The 23,780-nt window shown below is 45.3% G+C and overlaps 1 protein-coding gene across 5 annotated transcripts in view; it reads left to right on the top strand.

Moving 5' to 3' along the window:
- The window catches only part of LOC134929354 (uncharacterized), a 290,903-nt gene that overhangs the window by 53,589 nt on the left and 213,534 nt on the right, over positions 1-23,780 (top strand). For all 5 annotated transcript variants that reach the window (XM_063925019.1, XM_063925018.1, XM_063925022.1 and 2 more), the window contains exons 2-4: positions 10,504-10,667; positions 15,912-15,998; positions 18,355-18,493. In XM_063925019.1, the coding sequence (XP_063781089.1) occupies positions 10,504-10,667; positions 15,912-15,998; positions 18,355-18,493 (390 nt within the window). The remainder of the gene's footprint in view (positions 1-10,503; positions 10,668-15,911; positions 15,999-18,354; positions 18,494-23,780) is intronic.

Here is a 23,780-nt window from a genome sequence, read left to right as displayed (position 1 = left end):
AAATGCCGGTGATAAAAGAGAGCGGGGCGGCAGACTTCAAACCATCTGCCTGAGGAAGCCGCCGATTTCTACAGGCGGAGAAACGCGTCTTACTGATTCCTATCTACCCGCAATTAGCACACCACAAGGTTACCTCGACACGCTGGGGAAAATTCTAAGAACCTCCGGATAAGGCTCGTGAAAAGGGATTTAAGCACCAGAGCCGGAAGTGGAAAAGAAATAGAACCCAGGAGGAAATGTGGTAACGATTTGCACATAACATGGCCATGTTTTAATTAAATATCTATTGTCGCTTTTGAGCGAAGTTTGTACATATCTGCATGTTTATTAACAAATAATCAACTGACTGCTGACATTCTCAAAACGGAAAGGAAAAATTACTGAGACTGTGCATTTTGTCTTAATCTATCTGGAAGCGCAGTTCACTGTGCTCCATAGCAGTGTGGACTTGGAAATAGTATTACACATCTTTAATAAGAGACTTTGTAACAACTATTGCTCTCCAGCTTAGGAATGAATCAATAAAGTTTCCAACTTAAACCAAGCAACTGAGTATCAATATAGAGGCTGAAGATCTTGCAAGATTGAAAGGAAACAGTTTGAGCTAATTGTATCCAGCTGTTTATTTAAGTGTGTGTAGAAAATTATTGCGCAGAGCATTGAATTGTGCTAGTAAATTAATTATTATTGTTTTGCCATGTTTTTTAGAAACTAATCGTTTTTATGTGAAAGTAGTTCTAGCGGTAAGAAAGGAGCTTTTTATAAAAATTAAGGAATATAAGAATAAAAATAAAAGTAAAAATAAAAAGTATTTAATAAGAAATCTACTAGCGCTGTCTGTATTTCTTTTTTATTTGGTTAACTAAAAAACTGAGCTCCTGTGCAGGGAGGCGGGGTTATAGAGGAGGCGGCGCTGTGCATTCTGGGAACAGTCAAAGCTTTGAGCCTGTTGATGCCTCGGATCAAGATCCTACTCTACACCCCCCAATGTCTATCCTTGTGGAAGCTGGATTATACCAGTGAAACGCGTTGAGCTTACTCTACCTATCTGGATTTCACTCTCCAAACCGGCCTGCAAAGCATTTGTCATCCTTCGGCACATTTTGGACTTCTCTCCCATCACTGGACTCATTCATCAAACCGGTCTGACCCCTACAGCTATAAATGGACTTATCCTAATGCTGATGCTTACCATCGTGGGGATCTGGTAACTACTTACCCAATACAGTGAATGCACATGGGGTGGTTGCCCTAGCCTTTAGGAATGGACATTGCCAATACAGGAGAGTGTGAAATTTATGAAATCTTATCCAGATAAGACATTCTTAATCTACATCGCCACCTTGTGGCAATAGGAATTCCTTTCTTTTAAATTTGTCTATATGTGATGTGTTAATAAATTGTTATTTTTCTTACATAGAGCGAACCATCCTTTTTAATTTGTTCAGCCAGCGCTGGTATACACTCTTTCTTACTGTTTAGTTTTTTCAGAGGAATTGACCTTCCTCTTACCTGCTGCTGTTGGTTGCGCACTTGCCTATTTTTTATTTGTTCTATCCTTGTGGAGCCCAGTGTAGAAAGAGATTTAACAAAGGGAAGTTCTTACCATAAATCTCGTTTTTTCAGGGCTCTGTTCTTCCATCCGCAGGCGACCCCTCTGGGTCACATAAGAGACCATTTGCAAATATTGTGAATGCTGATACCGACATGGACACTGATTCTGGTGTCGACGATAGTGGCTCCAGGGAAATAGATCATAAATTGGCAAAAAATATACAATATATGATTGTGGCTATAAGGGAAGTTCTGGAAGTCACGGAAGCCACTCCTGTACCTCAGGAGAAGGCTTATTTCTATAAAGAAAAGAAATCTAAGGTCACTTTCCCTCCTTCACACGAGCTTAATACACTCTTTGAAGGGATGTGGGTGAATCCCGAAAAGAAATTTCGTATTCCCAAGAGAATTCAGATAGCTTATCCTTTCCCGGTGGAGAACAGGAAAAAATGGGAGTCACCCCCTGTGTTAGACAGTGCACTGTCCAGGTTGACAAAGAAGGTAATTCTCCCTGCACCTGGCACGGCTTCACTCATGCTGCTTTCAGATTGCAAATGCCGGATCCCACCCGGTAAGAGAAACGTGTCCTTTCCGGGTGGGATCCGGCATTTGCTCTTCTCTGCTGGCTTTCCGACCCGGCAATATACCGGGTCGGTTGCCATAGCAGCGGGGGGCACAGCAGCAGCAGGGGCGGGGGTGGAGGCGGCGCTGGGAGATAAGCTCATCTCCTGCGCCGCCTCTCCCTTTGCTGTGAATAGGAGCCATGATGCATCGAAACGGCTCCCATTCACACTGCACCTGACCCGGTATTCAATCCGGTAATAACCTTTCTTTTTAACCGGGTTGAATTACCGGGTCAGGCGACCCGCTAATTCGGCAAAAGTGTTTCACATCGCACACTGACCCGTTTCGACACGGCAATATGCCGTGTCGATACCGGGTTATTTGTGTGATGTGAAAGGGGTATAAAAGAGCCGGCAGACCGAAAGATGGAAACTACATTGAAATCCATTTATGTTGCCATTGGTACGCTGCTCAGGCCCACAATTGCCTGCGCGTGGGTGAGTCGCGCTATTGAAAAATGGTCAGAAAGCGTGTCATCAGAAATTGACACAATTGATAAAGATGTGATACTCCTTAAGTTAGGGAATATCAGAGGTGCTGCCGCATACATGCTAGAAGTGATGAAAGATATTGGACTCTTGAGTTCACAAGCCGCTACCATGGCAGTATCGGCTCAGCGGGCGTTGTGGATTCGCCAGTGGAACGCGGATGCATATTCCAAAAGAAATATGGAGGCTCTCCCATATAAAGGTGAGGCCTTATTTGGCGATGGACTGGATGCGTTAGTCTCGGCGGCTACCGCAGGTAAGTCAACATTTTTGCCCTCTGCGCCTGCACCGGCAAAAAAAGACATATCACCCGCACATGCAGTCCTTTCGGCCCAATAAATACAAAAAAGCGAGAGGTTCCCCCTTCTTTGCGGGTAGGGGAAGGAGAAAGGGAAAGAAGTCCACAGCAGCTTCAGGTTCCCAGGAGCAGAAGTCTACCCCTACTTCTGCCAAATCTTCAGCATGACGCTGGGGCTCCTTTGCGGGAGGCCACTCGTGTGGGGGCACGTCTCAAACTGTTCAGCCAAGGTTAGATTCTGTCTGACCTGAATCCCTGGGTGTTGCAAATAGTGTACCAAGGATACAAGCTGGAGTTTCAAAACGTTTCCCCATGCCGATTTTTCAAATCGACCTTGCCAGCTTCTCTTCCAGAAAGGGAAGCAGTAACAGTGGCAATCCATAAATTATGTCAGGATCAGGTCATATTCCTGGTACCTTTATCACAACAAGGGGAGGGGTTTTATTCAAGCCTTTTTTTGTAGTTTCCGAAGCCGGACGGCTCGGTCAGACCGATCCTAAACCTGAAAAATCTGAACCTCTACTTGAATTGATTCAAGTTCAAAATGGAATCACAGAGCAGTGATTTCCAGTCTGGAGGAGGGGGACTACATGGTGTCGGTAGACATAAAAGATGCTTACCTGCATGTTCCCATTTATCCTCCTCACCAGGCTTATCTGAGATTCGTGGTTCAGGATTGCCATTACCAATTCCATACGTTACCTTTCGGTCTCTCCACGGCGCCGAGGGTATTCACCAAGGTGATGGCGGAGATGATGGTTTTCCTGCATCAAAAAGGAGTCAATATAATTCCTTATCTAGACGATCTCCTGATAAAGGCGAGATCCAGGGAGCAGTTGTTACAAAACATCACACTCTCCCTGTCAATACTCCAACAACACGGTTGGATCATAAATTATCCAAAGTCACAGTTGGAACCGGCGACAAGATTGTCTTTTCTCGGGATGATTCTGGACACAGAAGTTCAGAGAGTATTTCTTCCGGTGGAAAAGGCTCTGGAAATCCAGAAAATGGTAAAGCAGATATTGAAACCATCGAGTGTGTCGATCCATCAGTGCTTTCGGTTGTTGGGGAAGATGGTGGTGGCCTACGAGGCCATACAGTTTGGCAGGTTCCATGCCAGGGTATTCCAGTGGGACCTGTTGGACAAGTGGTCGGGATCCCACCTACACAGGCACCGGAAGATAATCCTGTCTTCAAAAGCCAGGATTTCGCTCCTGTGATGGCTACACAGTTCTCACCTACTAGAGGGATGCAGGTTCGGGATTCAGGACTGGCTCCTGGTAACCACGGATGCAAGTCTCCGAGGCTGGGGAGCTGTCACTCAGGGAGAAAGCTTCCAGGGAAAATGGTCAAGTCAGGAAGCCTGCCTTCACATAAACGTGCTGGAATTGAGAGCCATTTACAACGGCCTTCAACAAGCGGTACATCTTCTTCAAGATCATCCCGTGCAGATCCAGTCGAACAATGTAACAGCAGTCGCGTACATAAACAGGCAGGGCGGAACGAAAAGCAGAGCGGCAATGATGTAGGTGACGAAGATCCTCCTCTGGGCAGAAAGACATGTAAAGGCTGTGTCAGCAATTTTCATTCCGGGAGTAGACAACTGGGAAGCAGACTTCCTCAGCAGACACGATCTCCATCCAGGAGAGTGGGGCCTACACCAAGAAGTCTTCACAGAGGTGACAAGTCTTTGGGGAGTTCTTCAAGTAGACATGATGGCCTCTCATCTCAACAAGAAGCTTCAGAAATATTGTTCCAGATCGAGAGACCCTCAAGCAATAGCAGTGGATGTGCTGGTGGCCCATTGGGTGTTCCGGTCCGTGTATGTCTTCCCTCCACTTCCGCTGATCCCAAAAGTGCTCAGGATCATAAGTAGAACAAGAGTTCGAGCAATCTTCATTGCCCCAGACTGGCTAAGGAGGGCTTGGTACCCAGATCTTCAGGAGTTGCTCATAGAAGATCCTCTGCCTCTTCCTCTTCGCGAGGACCTGCTGCAGCAGGGGCCATGCGTGTATCAAGACTTACCGCGGCTACGTTTGACGGCATTGCTGCTGAGCGCCGGATCCTAGCCCGAAAGGGTATTCCCAAGGAAGTCATCCCCACCCTTATTCAGGCCAGGAAAGGAGTAACGTCGAAACATTGGGACGTTTTCTCCATTTTCTGCAGGCTGGTGTGGAGGCGGGCCTCTGATTGGGATCAATCAAGGTCCAGATTTCGGCCTTGTCAGTGTTCTTCCAAAAACAATTGGCCTCTCTTCCAGAGGTTCAGACCTTCGTGAAAGGGGTTCTGCACATCCAGCCTCCATTTGTGCCTCCTTTGGCACCATGGGACCTTAACGTGGTGTTGCAGTTCCTTCAATCAGATTGGTTTGAGCCTCTACAAGTTGAAGTTTCTCACTTGGAAAGTGGTGATGCTTTTGACATTGGCATCCGTGCGGCGGGTGTCTGAATTGGGGGCCTTGTCTCACAAGAGCCCTTACCTGATCTGTCATGAAGATAGGGCAGAGTTGAGAACTCGTCAACAGTTTCTTCTGAAGGTGGTTTCATCTTTCCACATAAACCAACCTATTGTGGTGCCAGTAGTTTCTGACACATTCACTGAGTCAAAGTCTCTAGATGTGGTTAGGGCTTTGAAGAGTTATGTCGCTAGAACAGCTCGAATACGTAAAACAGAGTCTTTGTTTGTCATGTATGCTCCCAACAAGATTGGGTGTCCTGCTTCCAAGCAGACTATTGCGCGTTGGATCAGAAGTACGATTCAGCACGCTCATACTACGGCTGGATTGCCGTTACCGACGTCGGTGAAGACCCATTCCACTAGGAAGGTGGGCTCATCCTGGGCGGCTGCCCGGGGGGTCTCAATATTGCAACTTGGTCAGGGTCAAACACATTTGCTAAATTCTACAAGTTTGACACCTTGGCCGATGAAGACCTCAAGTTCGGTCAATCGGTGCTGCAGGGTCATCCGACCTCTCACGTCCGTACTGGAGCTTTTGTATAGACCCCATGGTCTTGATGTCGTCCCCAGCATCCTCTAGGACGTATGAGAAAATAGGATTTTGATACCTACCGGTATATCCTTTTCTCCTAGTCCGTAGAGGATGCTGGGCGCCCGTCCCAGTGCATACTTTACCTGCAGTTTAGTTATTAGAATTACACAAGTTGTGTTATCTTAGTTTTCAGCATGTTGCTGCAATTGGTTCATGCCTGTTGGCGTGTGTTATGTTGAATGCCATGTGTGCGGCATGGTTGAGGGTTTGAGTTGGTAGATATCTCACCACTAGTTTAAGTAATTCTTTCCCTCGAAATGTCAGTCTTCCTGGGTACAGTTCCTACAACTGAGGTCTGGAAGAGGGGCATAGAGAGAGGAGCCAGTTCACACCCAATGAGAAGTCTTTAGAGTGCCCATGTCTCCTGCGGATCCCGTCTATACCCCATGGTCTTGATGTCTCTACCCCAGCATCCTCTACGGACTAGGAGAAAAGGATTTACCGGTAGGTATCAAAATCCAAATCCCCCCCCCCCCCCCCCCCCCCCGTCTGCATAGAAAGCCCTGTACTGAGGCTTAGATTTAGTCCCAAACACAGTATTTCTGAGGCTATTGGTGACAGGCCTAGAGAAGTTGCAACCCCTATTCCATCCAAAATCTGATGGCAGTGGTATGGTATAAATACTCTATGAAAGGTTTACTGATTTAAGTTATAAGTGCATTATCTTGGAGTCAATGAAATGACTGTTAGGCTAGGTCTACATGGGCAATCTTGACCCACAATCATAGGGTGACCTCTATTCAAATTCACACCTGTAGCCCACACATCCTAAACGGCGATTTATTCACGACACGTTATTGCAATTAAAAAAGTGGAATAATGAGGACATATCAGCATGTTTTGGGAGAGATGAACATAATCCGCACATGAACATCTTGTAAAAATAGAGTTTCATTAAAGTGACAAAGCTGTTTGTGGTATTAGCAGAGATTTGGTTTATTACCTGCCTGTCTTTTAAAAGTAGGGCACTTTATAAGACATGTAGGCACTGCTGTTTCATTTCTAGAACTGTGACTTTGTGTTGATTACTGGGAATAAATTTTAATTAAATTTAATTTAGATTTGTAGATGAAGAACGGACTGAGAATGTGATGTTATATGGCACAGTGCAACTGGAGATACTGTTGCCTTGAGTATGAGCATTCCCAAGCTATGAGGGCTAAATGGTTTTCAGTCATTGTAGAGCATTTGCGGCAGTACAGATAGAAGTTGAATATGAAGGTTTTGCATGAAGAGCACTATTTGAGGACATAACAAACACAGTCCAAAAACATACTCGTAGGTGGATTGGCAGCTGTAAAAAATGGACCCTAGTACATGTGGGCTGCACCTCCGTGGGAAAAAAGTTTCTTTAAAATAATATATTTATATATAATATAGTAGTGAATGCTAGGAGAATTCTAAATTAATTTGTGGGGAATAGAACTAGTGCTGTTTGAGGAGGATTATGATGTAATGGGTGTAACTGAAGAATGATTGGTTGAGGCTAAAGACTGGGCATTTAGGGGTCTATTTACTAAGCCTTGGTTGGAGATAAAGTGTACGGACTTAAAGTACCAGCCAATCAGCTCCTAACTGTAATTTTTCAAACACAGCCTGTGACATGGCAGTAAGGATCTGATTGGCTGGTACTTTTTCTCCGTCAACTTTATCTCCAATGCTACTAAGGTCTAATCGACCCCTTAGTCTGGAAGAGTAAATCTTCTGAACGATGCTAGGGACTAGTCAGTTTTTGGAATTTGAAAAGTATCCAGAGAACATTCAAGAGAACATTCAATTTCAAGCATACATACTACACAAGCTGGGAAGAGGCTTGTCAATGTTGTAAATGTAAATACAGATGCCCACAAGGTAATGCTTTAACATGAATTATTGTCAGGAAACAGAGGCCGAAGGTTAGAATTCTGTACACACTACAATTTCAGCCCAATAATTTACTGTCTGGTTCTATGAATGCGTAGCACTCCTCATATTGGGACCTGATGCCAATAGTTTTGGCTAGACCGTTGGCCATGGGTGCATCATAGACAATATCAGATAGGTGCAGCATACACACTATCAGCTTCTTGGGCAGAACAATCGAAGATTTACTTTTTGAGCCCAATTATTGTATAGTGCTGTGGTTCCCAAACTGTGTGCCGTGGCACCCTAGGGTTCCTCGGGATACTTGAAGGGGTGCCTTCAGTTGGTGGTTCAGGACCAAGTCAAATTATTTATGGTCAATATATTAGGCAAAACCAGTGATGGTGGCTGCTAATCATAAAATATGTAGCCAAGCAGCGAAAGCTGTCTCTCACCACATAACTAACCCTAAAGATGACATATTAACACAATAAGAAACTTTTGGCCTAGGGGTGCCGTGAAAAAAATTCTGATACTCCTAGGGTGCCGTGATGCAAAAAAGTTTGGGAACCACTGGTATAGTGTGTACTCAGCTTAAGCCTAAATGTAAAATCTAGTTTAAAAAAAAAATTATCTTAAAGGAAGATATAGTTAAGACAGTGATAAAGTATAGCAGGGGTGAAGCTAGCCTTTTCTGTCACCTGGGGCAAGACTCATAAAAGGGCCCCTCTTCCCGTCCCCATCCCATCTACCAATATGACACCTCATAATACAGACCGCATTAGTGACCTACAAATTATACAGACAGCATTAGTGACCTACTGTAATACAAACAGCATTAGTAACCACCATATACTACAGTCAGCATCATAGGCGGATCCAGGGGGAGCACTCGGGCCCGTGCCTCCCCCCACCCCTGTCGTTTCTGACTTCTGTTTTTTTTCAAAGGGAGAACAGCAGCAGCACTACTGCTACTTCAGTCATTCAGATTTGATAAAAGAGCCAGCAGGTACTAGGACTCGCCTCTGCTCTAACAGCAGGTCCGTGTGGTAACCAATGGCAGCCTCCCCCTGCTCACACCGTAACCTACCTCCCCCACTGCCAGCTGGCCAGAGTCCAGCCCAGGTGCGGGGTTCAAATGCCATCATCGAGTAAGACTGTTAATTATGACGGCGCAGAAGGCTTGATTAGCCCTCATTGCACCGCACGCTTCCTCCTCCATTTCCTTTACCACCATGCTAGGTGCAGTCAAACCTAGCCTTAGCTTTGTGATTGTGACAGGGCTGTCCTGCAGATGTCTTATGCTGCTTGTTGGAGACCCCCAGCTGGCTGCTTCTGCTAATCAAAGATGGGCAGTTCGTGTCCTGCAGTCTGAGTGTCAGTGCAGTGCCCAAAACAAGGTATGCTGCACCTGCCACCGCCAACTAAAAACTATAATAATTATATTGTGCTGGGGTGCCTTCCAGGCTCCCATAGCTAATGGAACAGGTGACCAACATTTCAAGGCCCAATCAGCCTTTTCATCAGGGTGAACATTGGCAATAAACCATGATGCACTTCTACAGCCAATCATTATCTGATGGCAGGTGTATTATTTGAGGCCACACCCCCTGTGATACCACACCCCTTATCTGGGAGCACGCGTGCCTTGGGTGCATGTAATTATAACTATTACCGTTCCCTTATCATGGTGCCCCCCCCTTTTATTTTCTTCTGGATCCGCCCCTGGTCAGCATTAGTGATCTCTGGAAGGGCATAACTGTAGGCTGGCCCGTCCTCCCTGACTCTGGCTGCAATCTGGATCCCCTCCTGGCTGTTCCCTCATTCTGTCACGCTGTGCACAGTACATCCACCCACCCACCCCCACACTGTGCTCCTGATGTAGCGGCTTTAATAAGTATATGGCAACAAACACACTGATTGAAGTAATCACTAGAGTATTATGAGTAAAATACCCTTGTGCTGATCCTATTTTGGTGGGTGTGGTAAGGAAGGTCGACAGTAACTAGGTTGACAGTGTCTAGGTCGACCACTATTGGTCGACAGTAACTAGGTCAACAGGGTCTCTAGGTCGACATGGTCTAGGTTGATAGGTCAACATGAGGTTTTTATGTTTTTTTGGTGCAGTGCGTCCCCTCGCATGGCTCGCGGCTTAGACCAAGGTGCCTTGCTCCGCTGCATTCGGCACAGGTTACTATTCCCAATCGTAGTCCGCGTGGATTGTTAAGTATGAAAAAGTTCAAAAAAAGAAATTGTGAAAAACTCATGTCGACCTTTTGACAAGTCGACCTAGAACATGTCGACCTAGAGACCCTGTCGACCTAGTTACTGTCAATCAATAGTGGTCGACCTAGTTGCTGTCGACCTAGAGACCGGATCCCATTTTGGCAGTACCACAAATATTTTAAATTTTTTTAATTTCAGAAGACTTTGAATTTAAAACTAGTTTGTTTATACATCCTGTCATGGCAAATTATCTACCTAAAATGGGCAAAATGTTATTGAAATGAGAAGAAAATAAAGTAGATCCGCTGGAACCAATATTTTTGCAGTGTTTCGTTAATGTAATCAATTGCTTATACGGTTTTCTTACATCAATTATCAGCTCTGAAGCCATGTCTCATAATAGTTTTTTTTTCTTCTAGGGAAAGGTGCACAGTGGCTGAGCCACTATTAAAACGGGCACATCCAGTTTCTAGAGTCCTTTCTAGGATCCAGGATCAGACTGTGAAATTGCCGTCATACTTTTCCCACTTGCATCTATCTGAGCTCAGATGGCGTAACACTCCATCACAAATACAGAAAAATGGTAAGCTCCTAATATATGACAACAGGCGGTCACCTATAAATGGAGGGGACTTCAGTTCACATTATTTAGATGCTGTAGGTTATAGATCACTTTCTGCAGTGCACTGGTTCCTAGTGAATGGATCATTTTCATCCTTTAAAATACTTGTTCAGCTCACAATGGCTGCTTTCAGAGTTTTACATGTCTTCCGCAGACGAGGCAGCATTCAGGGCCGTGGTGGCATGGCCAGTCTGGAGGAGGTGCGATGCTATAAAACAGTATATGCGCCACTGCGTCCGCTGTAGAGGGGGCGCTGGCGGCCGCACAGGGGTATATTTGTATCCCTTAGCAGCTGCTACAGCCTACACCCACAGGACGGCGGGGAGGAGCAAGAAGTCTCTCCCCATAGGTGCTGGCTGACCGCTGTGAGCACTGCTATATGACATCACTAGGGGGTTTGAGAAGTGCGGGCACACCCAGCTGTCAACCACCAATTTTTTTTACAAAAGACGGCTCCTTTGACTTTTTAGCATAAATTCTCAGATCCGCTGCTACAGCAGCAAGCTGGAATGCGTCCCCCTGTAGGTTTTTGGTTGATTTGCATTCTATCCTTTACTTGCAAATGCTGAGAGAGAATAGATAGATTTAACAGTGATTCTAGCACAGTAAATGAAGGCTCGGATTTAGTGATGTTACTTTAGGGAGAGGCATGAAAAGATCATTACAAAGCGCCTTTCAGTGTGCACCTTGGTTATATTCCATACCCTGTTACTCAGAGTTTACAGGACACATGTGCGAAGCTAAGCCTTTTCACAGTGCACATTTGTAATCTTTATCCAGGTCAGTGGCGGAACTAGCGAGCAGTGGGCCCAGGTGCAACAAAATGCTTTGCCCCCCCCCCCCCCCCTTCCCATCCAAGTCCACCCCCTCACCCCTGGAGAGGATCTGGTGAGGGGGACCTGCTCAAGGCCAGAGAAATGGATACCTAGCAGCAGTGCCGTAACTAGACATTTTAGCACTGTGTGCAAGAAACGGCATCGGAGCCCCACCCCTGCATGCAAAACAGGGGCAGTGCACGCCGTAGGCGCGCGCAAAAATACATAGTGGCGTGGCTTCATGGGGAAGGGGTGTGGCCACAAAATAATACGAATTCATAAAACGGTGCACAGTAGTCTCCATTATTCAAATTACGCCGCACAGTAGCACCACTACACCAGGTAGAGACCCTTTTACACCTTACGGCGGACAGATTCCTCTTTTTACACATTATGGCAGACAGCGTCCCCTTTTTACACATTACGGCAGACAGCGTGTACTTTTTACACATAACGGCAGACAGCGTCCTCTTTTTACACATAACGGCAGACAGCGTGCCCTTGTTACACATAGCGGTAGACAGCGTACACGTTTTACACATAACGGCAGAAAGCGTGCCCTTGTTAAACATAGCGGCAGACAGCATACACTTTTTACACATAACGGCAGACAGCGTCCCCCTTTTTACACATTACGGCAGACAGCTTCCCCTTTTTACACATTACGGCAGACAGCGTACACTTTTTACACATAACGGCAGACAGCGTACACTTTTTACACATAACGGCAGACAGCGTCCCCTTTTTACACATTACGGCAGACAGCGTGCCCTTGTTTCACATTACGGTAGACAGCGTCCCACTTTTTACACATTACGGCAGGCAGACTCCCCCTTTTTACACATTGCGGCAGGCAGATTCCCCCTTTTTACACATTGCGGCAGGCAGATTCCCCCTTTTTACACATAGCGGCAAGCAGATTCCCCATTTTTACAGATTGCGGCAAACAGATTCCCCATTTTTACACATTGCGGCAGGCAGATTCCCCATTTTTACACATAGCGGCAGGCATATTCCCCATTTTTACACATTGCGGCAGGCAGATTCCCCATTTTTACACATTGCGGCAGGCAGATTCCCCCTTTTTTACACATTGCGGCAGGCAGTCCCAAGAAAGAAAGAAAGAAAGAAAGAAAGAAAGAAAGAAAAGGAAAGAATTATACTTACCCTCTCCGCTGGCTCAGGCTCCTCGGTGCAGCTTTTGGTCACGATTCCCGGGCAGGAGAGGAGGAGGGAGGTGGAGGAGGGAGCCGCAGCAGCGCTGTGTTATTGATGGAGGCGCTGCTGCCCCTCTGCTTCACTATAGGCTGTTCTCGGAAGACAGCCTATAGTGAAGCAGAGGGGCAGCAGCAGCAGCGCCTCCACCAGTAACAAAGCGCTGCTGCGGCTCCCTCCTCCACCTTACCCCCATGCCGCTGCCCTCCTCTCCTCTCCGGGCGGCTGTGTGCTGCAGGCAGAGGTTGCCCGCAGCACACAGCGGCATGTAATGAGTCAGTTTGACTCATTACATGCTTTGGGCCCCTGGACAGAGGCGGGCCCCAGTGCAACGCACTGGTTGCACTGGCGGTAGTTCCGCCTCTGATCCAGGTACATTATGGATTATAATTTTATAAAAGATGAATATAAAAGTATTGACTTTACACTTAATAGCTGCAGAATGAATTTACAAAACGAAAAGAAATATTAGCAGATCATCTCCATAAAAGAGTTATACATTATAAAACATACTAGAAAATTATAACAAATGTTATAATGAACAACACCACTTTTTTTTATAATCAACAGAATTATGGTCTCCTTATACACATCTGTTTAATGCCACATGACCACACACACACACATATGTTGAGAAATTGCACTTACACACCAGCTTGCAATACAGACAAGTGTGCCTACAGTTTGGGATTGAATTACGAGCCCTTGGTGACAAGCCAATGGATTTTGCTTTTGATTGTGTATAATGATTGCTATGTGATGGTGTAATGATTGTAGTCTATACATATTACTTTGTTGTTTTGCTTAATTCTACATGTTTACAACAATGTGACTATCTTTTTATAGTGTTTAGTTTTTAATCAGTAAATTACCATTTTTCCATGTTGCATCTTATGTCTGTGTTGCTCTACATTAAGTTCTTAGGGCCTAATTCAGATCTGATCGTAGATGTGCTAAATTTAGCACATCTATGATCAGTTTCACAGACATGCGGGGGGGACGCCCAGCACAGGGCTAGTCCACCCCGCATGTCTGGCTCTGCCCCCCTCCCACACAGGTATAAAAGCATTGCACGGTGGCGATGCTTTTGTACCTGACGAGTAGCTCCCTGCCAGAGCAGCTCCTGCGTGGTGGAAGGTCGCTACTTGCCGCATCCCGGATCGCAGCGGCTGCGTGTGACGCCGATCCGCCAGCGGCTTTCTAACGCCGTTTGCATGCCCCCTCCCGCCCCGCGACCGCCTCTGCCTGATTGACCACAGCCCTGAGATGCTGATAGCATTTCACTGGGCTCCCGGGGTGCGCACGTGCAGTGCGGCCACTGTGCGTGCGCACTGCACAAAGTAATTCAGACTGCGATCCCTGCCGCTGCAGAATCAGAATCACTTTTTTTTTGCCAAGTATATCAGTACCAAATACAGAGTACACAAGGAATTTGTTTCCGATAACCACTGCAACAGACAACACAAAAGGACGGCAACAACATAACGCAGCATAATACAACACAGCCGTCGGAACAGGTCATGGGCAGGGTGGGAGCGGTCATTGATGATCCTTTCTGCCCGCTTCATGTCTTCAATTGCCGGGAGATTAGTCCCTACGATTTTACCAGCAACTTTAACAATTCGTTGTAGTCTGTTCTTGTCGGGAGTTGAGGCCGAGCCAAACCACACTTTTACTGAGTTGCTGAGGACAGATTGGATGATTGCTGAGTAAAGAGTATCAGGAGTTCCCGCTGCAGTTTGAGCTTCCTTAGTTGACGTAAGAAATGCAGTCTCTGTTGGGCCTTACCACGATGCCGTCAATATTAGCCTGCCACCTCAAATCCCTGCAGCGATGCAGTCTGAATTACCCCTAGACAACTCAGATTTCTAGTACCTGACTATTCAATTTGATCTCCTTAAGGCCAAATCCAGTGGCCACTGACCACCCCATCTAATGCAAACCCTTCACTTCTTCGGACTCCATGGGTGGTATTCAATTCTTTTCACCCCCTTCCACACCCGTTCTGTTTCTGCTGACGGGCGCAGAATAATCATTTCATCTTGCTACCCCTGGGGTAGTGAGGCGCCCAACCCTTTATGCAGCAAAACCTGATTACTATGCGCGCAATATGTGCGATAACGGGGATCACTTTAGAAAGGATATTGGGCGTGATATATCATTTGAATACCACCCCTTGACTCAGCTCTCTTCTGGTTCACCTCCTACATGATGTCCAGCTACTCCAGTCCATGGACTCCTTCTCTTCTCCCTCTACATCAATTCCATCAGTTCCAATGGCCTCATTTGCCACCACTATGCTGATAAAACCCAAGGTTACTTTGTTCACCTGATCTCTCTGGTCTTCTCCTATATCACTTTCTGTGTGCCAGTTGTCTCCTCCTCGATGTCTCAACACTTCATGATACTCAATATTTCCAAAACCATAGTCATTGTTTTCCCCCCAGCCTAGTCCCCTCCCACCCTCTCCCTCTCTGTTAATAACCTTTTCCTTCTTCCCCCATATCCAAGCCCTCTCTAAACCTGGAGTTTCCACTTCCGTAATATTTTCAATATCCATTCACCTAATTTTTCAGTCTTGTCATTCTGCCTCTGCTGCCCATCAGTGCCAGGCACTTCACTGGCTCCCTGTCCTACTCTGAATCCATTACGTGCTTCTCTCTCTCTGGTCTACAAAGGTCCCAACCACTCTGCTCACCCTACATTTCACACTAGCCTCATACTAGCTCCCACCCACTTTGCTGTGCCAGTGACCATCTCCTCTGGAATGTCATCTCAAGGTTAATAAGACTTGCCTTCAAACGCGTCCTTAAAACTAATTTCCTCATTTAGGTGACCCCGTTCTCCTACTGTTCAGCCTCTGCACTCCCCAACTCTGCACCCCTCAACCCCTGTGTGTCCATTCATAGCTCATCTGGCTTGTAAACGCTCACAAGCAGGACCCTCTTCCCTCTGTATGCTCTATGTAATTACAGTATGTAATCTGACCACTAAAATTGCTCTGTGTGTGTAGTTATAGTTATGTCCTTGTCTGTTCTACTTTGTACTTATCACCTTGTTGTATGTATTAACCATATGTATGGGACTGTGGAGTGTTTATGGCACCATGTAAATAAAATTTTTTAATAATAATAGTGATAATTAGTGAATTAATAGTGCAAATTTCAATCAACAGTTAATAATAGAGACAAACAACCAACACAGAAAACAATATCAACAATATATGGCAGAGAAGAAACTGGTACACGTATCTTTTTAATGAGTAAGTATTGAATTTATGTTCCAATTCTATATACTGTACATTTAGAAAAGAAAGACTTTTGCTACCTAAGGGAGAAATATAATACTTGAAACAAACCTTCTTCATAAACTGTCTCTATTAACAGGGTAAAAACGTTGTTTCTTCTGGTTATTCTGTCTGACCATGTTGGATCTGCCATGTCTTGGATCTGCCATGACCTAATCGGTTACTAAATGACATTATACTAATGACATGTATATTCTCTGGCAGTAAAATCAGACAGACTGCCCATTGGAATACAAACTCTTTGTTAGGCTAAAAAGTAATAACACCTAAATGCCTCCTAGTCCCAAAAGCATAACAAAGTGCCACATAATAACGTAACAGTGTAATGTAAGTATCGACTTGGCGTCATTATTGACATATTCATACACAATCACCAGTCCCTGGAGGGATCTTCTATCCAAGTATCACCTCCCTTAGATTTGGCTGCATCGTACTCTCTATCACCATATTACGGTTCCTATTTGATAAATCCAAATTCCAAGACGTGTGTAATAAAATCACTTACAGATAAGCTTTCCTGGTACTGTTACTGTATGAGGGCCAGTTTTTTTGTAATACCACAGGGTGTCATGTGCAAAAAAAAAAAACAGTCTTGCAGCTCAAATATTAAATGTTTAACCCCATTATTGTTTTACAACAGAACTACATATGCCATACTGTTCATTGAAGGGGATTTGCATGGAAGTCCATTTTGCATATGGATCTTGCAATTCTCAGCACTGGGTAAACATCAGAATGTAACTTATACAACTTTGAGCAACTACGGGAGGTTCAGATTCATAAGCATCTCGGCCACATCTCCACTATAGTGGGTGTAACTGGGTGTTTGCATGTAGCTAAGTGTTCTGAGTGCGTATTGTGGGTGTATAGGCGAAATTGCCTGCCAGAGTTGAGCGTACACAGAGGATAGGGCTGGTGTATATGCACACTGATGGGAAGGATGGCTACTTTCACAAGTGCATGGATAGGGGGGTTACGGCCACATAAATGCATCTATTCTCTGCTAAGTATGAGTGGGACTTGTTCTTATCATTGCAGGGGTTCAAATGGGTGGTGACCTTACATTAAAGGTCATTCTTTATAGTTGCTCTTGCTTGGATTGGATACTCAAGGATTCTTTCGTTTGAAAGTGGGGAGTCTCTTCTTTCAAGTAATGTGACTCGGGAGAAGTTATTCTCTGGTGATCATGTATGATGACCAAGGAAACCTCTATATTGCACAGATCATTACCAAACAATATCATCCTTCACTGCAAAAATACTATAAGAGCCAGCAGATGAAGGAGGGCATTTAACATGTATGATTTCCACTATCCTGGCACATACACAGTCAGGGGAACCCTCATTTAAAAGAGTAGAGTCCTGTTTTTCTTCCAAAGTTCTTCATTGTACTGTAGTTATGGTTTGGTGATAACCAGACAGTAACACCCTATACTAATGGCTAGATCTTCTACATATGGGCATGTAGGTTATCTGTTTTTATGCCTGGTTGTGCTACCATATTATTCCTACACATTTTCTTTATTTCATTCAGACACTTAAAAAATGCATCATCATTTTCAATTGCAGGGGCATACAGTATGTAATAGGGTCCGAGTTTGCTGGATGTGCAGGGTGCCAGCTGATCTTTGACTTTTTTTTAAAAGCGGTAATCATTTACAAGGCAAAACCATGTCATGATTGCCGCTTTAAAAAACGTCTGAGATCGGACGGCATCCCGAACCTACGGCAAACTTAGGTTCTATAATATTTGCGCTGTAGAGTCTATTATGAAAACCACAAAGTACTGTATTTCTTGGTAGTGATTAGAAAAATGAAATAAATTTATGCTTCTAGTTTACTTTCTTATATTTTCAAAAATAAATCTCTCATTTTTGGTCATTTGGTGTAGATTTTCTTTGCCACGTGAGGAGAAATCAACATACTAGTGATATTTTCTGGAAATTCAGAGGCTTCTGAAAAAATAAGTAGAATATTTGTGGGTACATAAATAATTACTGATAGCCTTCTGCTGCATTAGTGATCCGACCTGCATCTCATGGGGACGCGCAAGCCACCCGTTGCAGAGGCTAGGAAAGCTCCTTCCAACAACCAATCAGCTGCTCCGTACAATTGTATAGTATGCAATTTAGAAGTGTTACTTCAATTCTGATTGGTTGCCATGGGCAACTTCTCCACTGGCTCACTTCTCCACGCTTTTCACTGCTTCATGAATAGACTCCTTGGTTATGTCAGTAGTTTCTTATTACATTGTGTTACGAGAACCTGGGCTATGATGTGAAATTTCCTGAACAACATTCTGTTCTATTTAGAACCCTACTCTGCTATATGTAAAGGGAATCCTGACATGCCAAGCATCCACAGCGGGATTCCAGGCACCAGAGTGAACCGACTCCCCCATTTACCGTGCACAGGATATTCTTTGTGTGCCTCTCATCACTACAGAGACAGGTAATTCAGGAATATGCTCATTATGTTATAAATACAGTATGGCAATGTTTTTAGTTTCCTGAATTACTTGGCTGAGGACTGCCCTTGGTACTGTATGATGCCCACTGTGGAGAGTGACACATACACTCCCAGTGGGGCTGATTCCTGAGTGTTTTATTGTAAAAATATTTATAATTCTAGTTTCAGGTTAAGTCAAATAGCAACATATTCAGTAAGTGTATGTGTGTATATATATATATATATATATATATATATATATACAGCTACAGAGGGTACCTTCAATAGTTGTCCATAATGAAGGAATCCAGGCGGCACTCCAAGGATTTGTTACAAGCAGGAATTCTTTATATTAAAAGTGACAGTGCAAAACAGGAATTTAGAACAGCATAGTACTAGTCACCGACGTTTCAACGCCCCTACGGCGTTTTCCTCAAGGTGCTATGCTTACAAAGTGCAACGTGATACGTGGCAAAAACAAACATGTCTTAACAAACCTTACTTAGGGGTATAAATACCTAAATCCTTCTGAGGTCCTCCCTGTGTGCTCCCGCCCGCCGGCGTCCCGAGGCCGGAAGCCGCGGCTGCTCCGAGTTCCGGTCACGTGTGCCGCTGCTGTGACGTGAACTCGAGCTACTCTCATCGTTGCCTAGTGACCACGGAAGCTCCGTTGCCAAGGAGATCAAGCCTGCCGGACGGAGACAGCACAGGGATGGCCTCTGTGCAAAACCTACAGTGCAGAAAAAGTGCATATAGTGACAAGGGAATTGCTCCTAAAGTGCACAAACATTTATGTTTAAAAAACAGTGTTAAAATTTAAAAGTTGGAAAATTAAGAATTAAAATACTGAGACACTTCCTGGGCTATCAATACTTTGTGGCTTACAATCTTTTACACATACGCTTGAGGATGGAGCACTATTACATGCTCCAAGTATCACCGGCTATATATTAGGAAATGGACTTACTGTAATAAGTGAATAGAAAGATAGCTACTGCAAGCCATTTGCATAATGCAATATTATAAGGGGCTTGTCTTAAAAGTGAAGCAAGAACTGGGTGGTGGGAAAAAAATGAAAAAAATTAATGAAAAAAATTAATGAAAAAAACCTAATTAATAAATAGGGGAAACCCATTATTGATAAAAAAATTAATTAATGAGAAAAAATTAATTAATGAGAAAAAATTGGAAAAATTATTGAGAAAAAGTTATAAATGGGGAAAAGACCAAAGTAATGGAAAAAACCAAAGGTAATGAGAGAAAAGAACACACGATGGAACTCATGATCACACAAAGGCATTCCACATTGCATGTTCATTTAGTCCACCAGGGGCCAGGGAGTCCAGCATATAGATCCACTTGGCTTCCTTCTGTGACAGCATTTTAGCTCTATTGCCTCCCCTAGCCGGTTTCGGCACATGATCCAGTATCATATATTTCAGTTGTGATAGCGTGTGATTGGCTGCTTTAAAGTGCCGTGCTACCGGTTGGTCGTTTCCTCTTCCCTCCAGTGCTGCTCTAATAGCTGACCTATGTAGCGCCATGCGCTCTCTGAATGTTCTTGTAGTTTGGCCCACGTAGATGTTTCCACAGGGGCATACAATAGCATAGATGACAAACTGGGATGTACAGGAGAGGTAGTGTCTAATATCATATTCCTTATTGGTTTTCGGATGTCTGAAATTACTCCCGGTCAGCATGTAATTACACGTCTCACATTTTGGGCACTTGAAGCAGCCTCTGCGACTTGGGCCAATGGCTCTCTTGGTGACATCTAGTTTCACCACTCTGTCCTTCAGGTTTCGGCCCCTCTTATAGCTAGGCATGATGGTGCTACCCTTGAAACAAGGTGCTGCTGGATCTGAAGACACCAAGGGCCACAGCGCCCTTGTTGCCCGGGGGAGAACTAGGCTGGCCGTCGTGAATTCCGTTATAAGTGGGATCCTCTTCTCCTCATTCTTTCTTGATGTCGACATAAGTAACTTCTCTCTAGGCATATTCAATACCTCTTCTTTCAAGGACAGGAGCGGGCCCTTATGGTAGCCTCTGGCTTGGAACTTGTTGACTACGGCTTCTAACGCTGGTTCAAGATTATGCCTTTCACTCGTAATTCTAGCCGCCCTCATAAGTTGCGACTTTGGTAAACCATTCTTGAGGGCCGGTGGGTGGAAGCTACTGTGCAACAGCAAGGTGTTCCGGTCCGTCGGTTTGTTAAACACCTCTGTGGTTATTGTACCCCCCGATACACTGATATTAACGTCCAGAAAATTGATAGCCTGGCTATTGCTGGTCAGGGACAGTTTGACTGGTGAGTCACTCTCATTGTTACCCTCCACCAACTCTTCCAAGGTTGTTTGTTCCCCTCGCCAGAATAATAGAAGATCATCTATGTAGCGCTTGTACAGCAGGATATTACTGCTAATAGATGTATGGGACAAAAATAAGTCTCTTTCTATATCGAACATGTACACGTTAGCGTACATTGGCGCTACATTGGATCCTATGGCACAGCCGGTCAGCTGGAGATAGTACCCTCCATTATGAATGAAATAATTGTGCGTAAGGGTAAAGTACAGCAACTATATACAATATACAATATACAATATATATATATTTCTCATACGTCCTAGAGGATGCTGGGGATGCTTCAAGAACCATGGGGTATAGACGAGATCCGCAGGAGACATGAGCACACTATAAGAATTTGAATGAGTGTGAACTGGCTCCTCCCTCTATGCCCCTCCTCCAGACTCCAGTTAGATTCTGTGCCCAGTGAGACTGGATGCACACTGAGGAGCTCTCCAGAGTTTCTCAGGAAAATACTTTATTAGGTTTGTTATTTTCAGGGAGACCTGCTGGCAACAGGCTCCCTGCATCGTGGGACTGAGGGGAGAGAAGCAGACCTACTTCGCAAGAGTTCAAGGGCTCTGCTTCTTAGGCTACTGGACACCATTAGCTCCAGAGGGTTCGATCACTTGGTACGCCTAGCTGCTTATTCCCGGAGCCGCGCCGTCACCCCCCCTCACAGAGCCAGAAGATTGAAGCCAGGTGAGTATGTGAAGAACAGAAGACTTCAGTTATGGCAGAAGACGCGTCTGAGGTACCGCGCAGCGGCCACGCTGCGCGCCATGCTCCCACACAGATCACGGCATTGCAGGGCGCAGGGGGGGCGCCCCGGGCAGCATGGAGGGACCTCAGACAGCACTGGCATAGAAGTTAACAGTGCCCGGGCACTAGTTAAGGGACCCCTGCCAGTAAAAAGATTTTGAGCGGGACGGAAGCGCGCCATGTAGTGGGCGGGGCTTAGCCCGCACAGCTCTGACCAGCCAGCGCCATTTTTTCTCTTCATAGAAGGCTGCAAAGACGCTGGCCCTGACCTCCACACTGTCCAAGTAACAGGGTGCAAAACGGGGGGGGGGGGGGTGCAAAAAGGTTGGTTCATGTGAAACGATGAAATCACAGATTTGGCAGAAACCTCTGACGAGTACTCAACTCTGCTCTATCTTCATGTAAGATTAAATAGGGGCTCTTGTGAGACAAAGCCGCTAATTTAGACACCCGCCTTGCGGATGACAAGGCCAATCGCATGACCACTTTCCAAGTGAGGAATGTCCACTCAACCGTATTGAAAAGTTCAACCAATGAGATTGCAGGAACTGCAACGGACGTTAAGATCCCCTGATGCCACAGGGCACAAGGGAGGATGGATGCGTGACACTCCCTTTACGAAAGTGTGGACCTCTGGAAAGGAGGCCAATTGATTTTGGAAGAAACCCGATAAGGCTGACCTGAACCTTAATCGAGTCCAACTGAAGACCTGCCTCCACACGATCTTGTAAGGACGGAATGAAGAAAACGACCCAATTGGAATTCTTCCGTAGAAACTTTCTTGGATTCACACCAAGACACAGAATTGGTGGTAAAGTTTCAACGTTTCTTCTTTCTGCCTGAAGAATAGTAGGGATGACTTCACTGGGAATACCCTTTAAGGTTGGGATCCGGCGTTCAACCTCCAAGCCGTCAATGGAACCCGCGGTAAGCCTTGGAACCCACACGGCCCTTGCGGTAACCGATCCTCTCGCAGAGGAATAGATCAGGGATCTCCTATGAGTAATCCCTGAAGGTCTGGATACCAGCCCTCCTTGAACAGTCTGGAAGAACGAGGATCACCTGAACCTTTTTCTTCTTATGGTCTTTTAACCTCTTTGGAAAGGCTGGAAGTGGAGGGAACACATAGACCGACCGAAAACACCCACGGTGTCACTAGGGCGTCCACCGCTAACTTAAGGGACCCTCGACCCTGAACAAAATCTCAGAAGTTTCTTGTCGAGGCGAGACGCCTTCTTGTCTATATGCGGAATTCCCCAAACCATGTCACTTCTGTGAAAACCGCTTGATGAAGACTCCACTCTCCTGAATGGAGAACGTGTCCGCCGGGGAAGTCTGCTTCCCAGTTGTCCACTCTTGGAACGAACGTCTCTAACAGAGCGCGTAAACGTTTTCATCGCTTTGCGGAAAATCTTTCTGGCTTCTGCCATTTCCTCTTCGGTTTTTGTTTGTAGAAAACCGATATAAACGTCCCTTAACTCTAGACCGTTAATGGGATGACCAGTATCCTAACTTGACACCCGTCCTTGGGGAGAATCACGCCGCCGCCACGGGAGTGATATTCTGGTCTTGAAATCATGATTATCCCAGGTGGAAACCGGACCACTCGTCCAACAAATTCTGCTAAAACTCTGGCATGCAAGCTAGCCACTGAATGTATTGATGAATTGACATTGTTGCAGGTCTGACCAGCCTCTGAATCCTCAGAGCTCTTTCCACTGGAAGAAATTAATATTGGCCAAACCGACCCCCACGTCGTAGGTACCAACCGGTATTCCGCTAACTTCTGAGTACTGTCAGGGAGAATGCAAGGTTTTTCACAATTTTGCTTCATGATCTCTCCGTAATCCGGAGAGCGAACCAGTACAGAATACTTCTGACTCCTTACCCTCGAAGGAAAAAAACCCTCATACCGCCATCACTCTGGCGAAATGCCAATCCTGAATCGGAATCTCATGTAAGCCTAACGCGGAAGAAACCGTAATTAGACCTCCTGTCTCCTTTTTCAGAGTGGAGAAACCTGCCATGAGAGATTCCCTCATGGATCTCGAGTAGACATTTTTAGATTTCAGATATAGGATTCGAAAGGGCTCGAACCGTCCGGCCTTGGAAAGACAAAAAAGCTTGAACAGCTTCTTTTTTTTTTTTTATGACCGGGACAGCCGGACAATGACCTGATCCT

The sequence above is a fragment of the Pseudophryne corroboree genome, chromosome 5, assembly GCF_028390025.1.
Source record: "Pseudophryne corroboree isolate aPseCor3 chromosome 5, aPseCor3.hap2, whole genome shotgun sequence".
Taxonomy (NCBI): domain Eukaryota; kingdom Metazoa; phylum Chordata; class Amphibia; order Anura; family Myobatrachidae; genus Pseudophryne; species Pseudophryne corroboree.
This window is presented reverse-complemented; position numbering and strand designations above follow the sequence as displayed.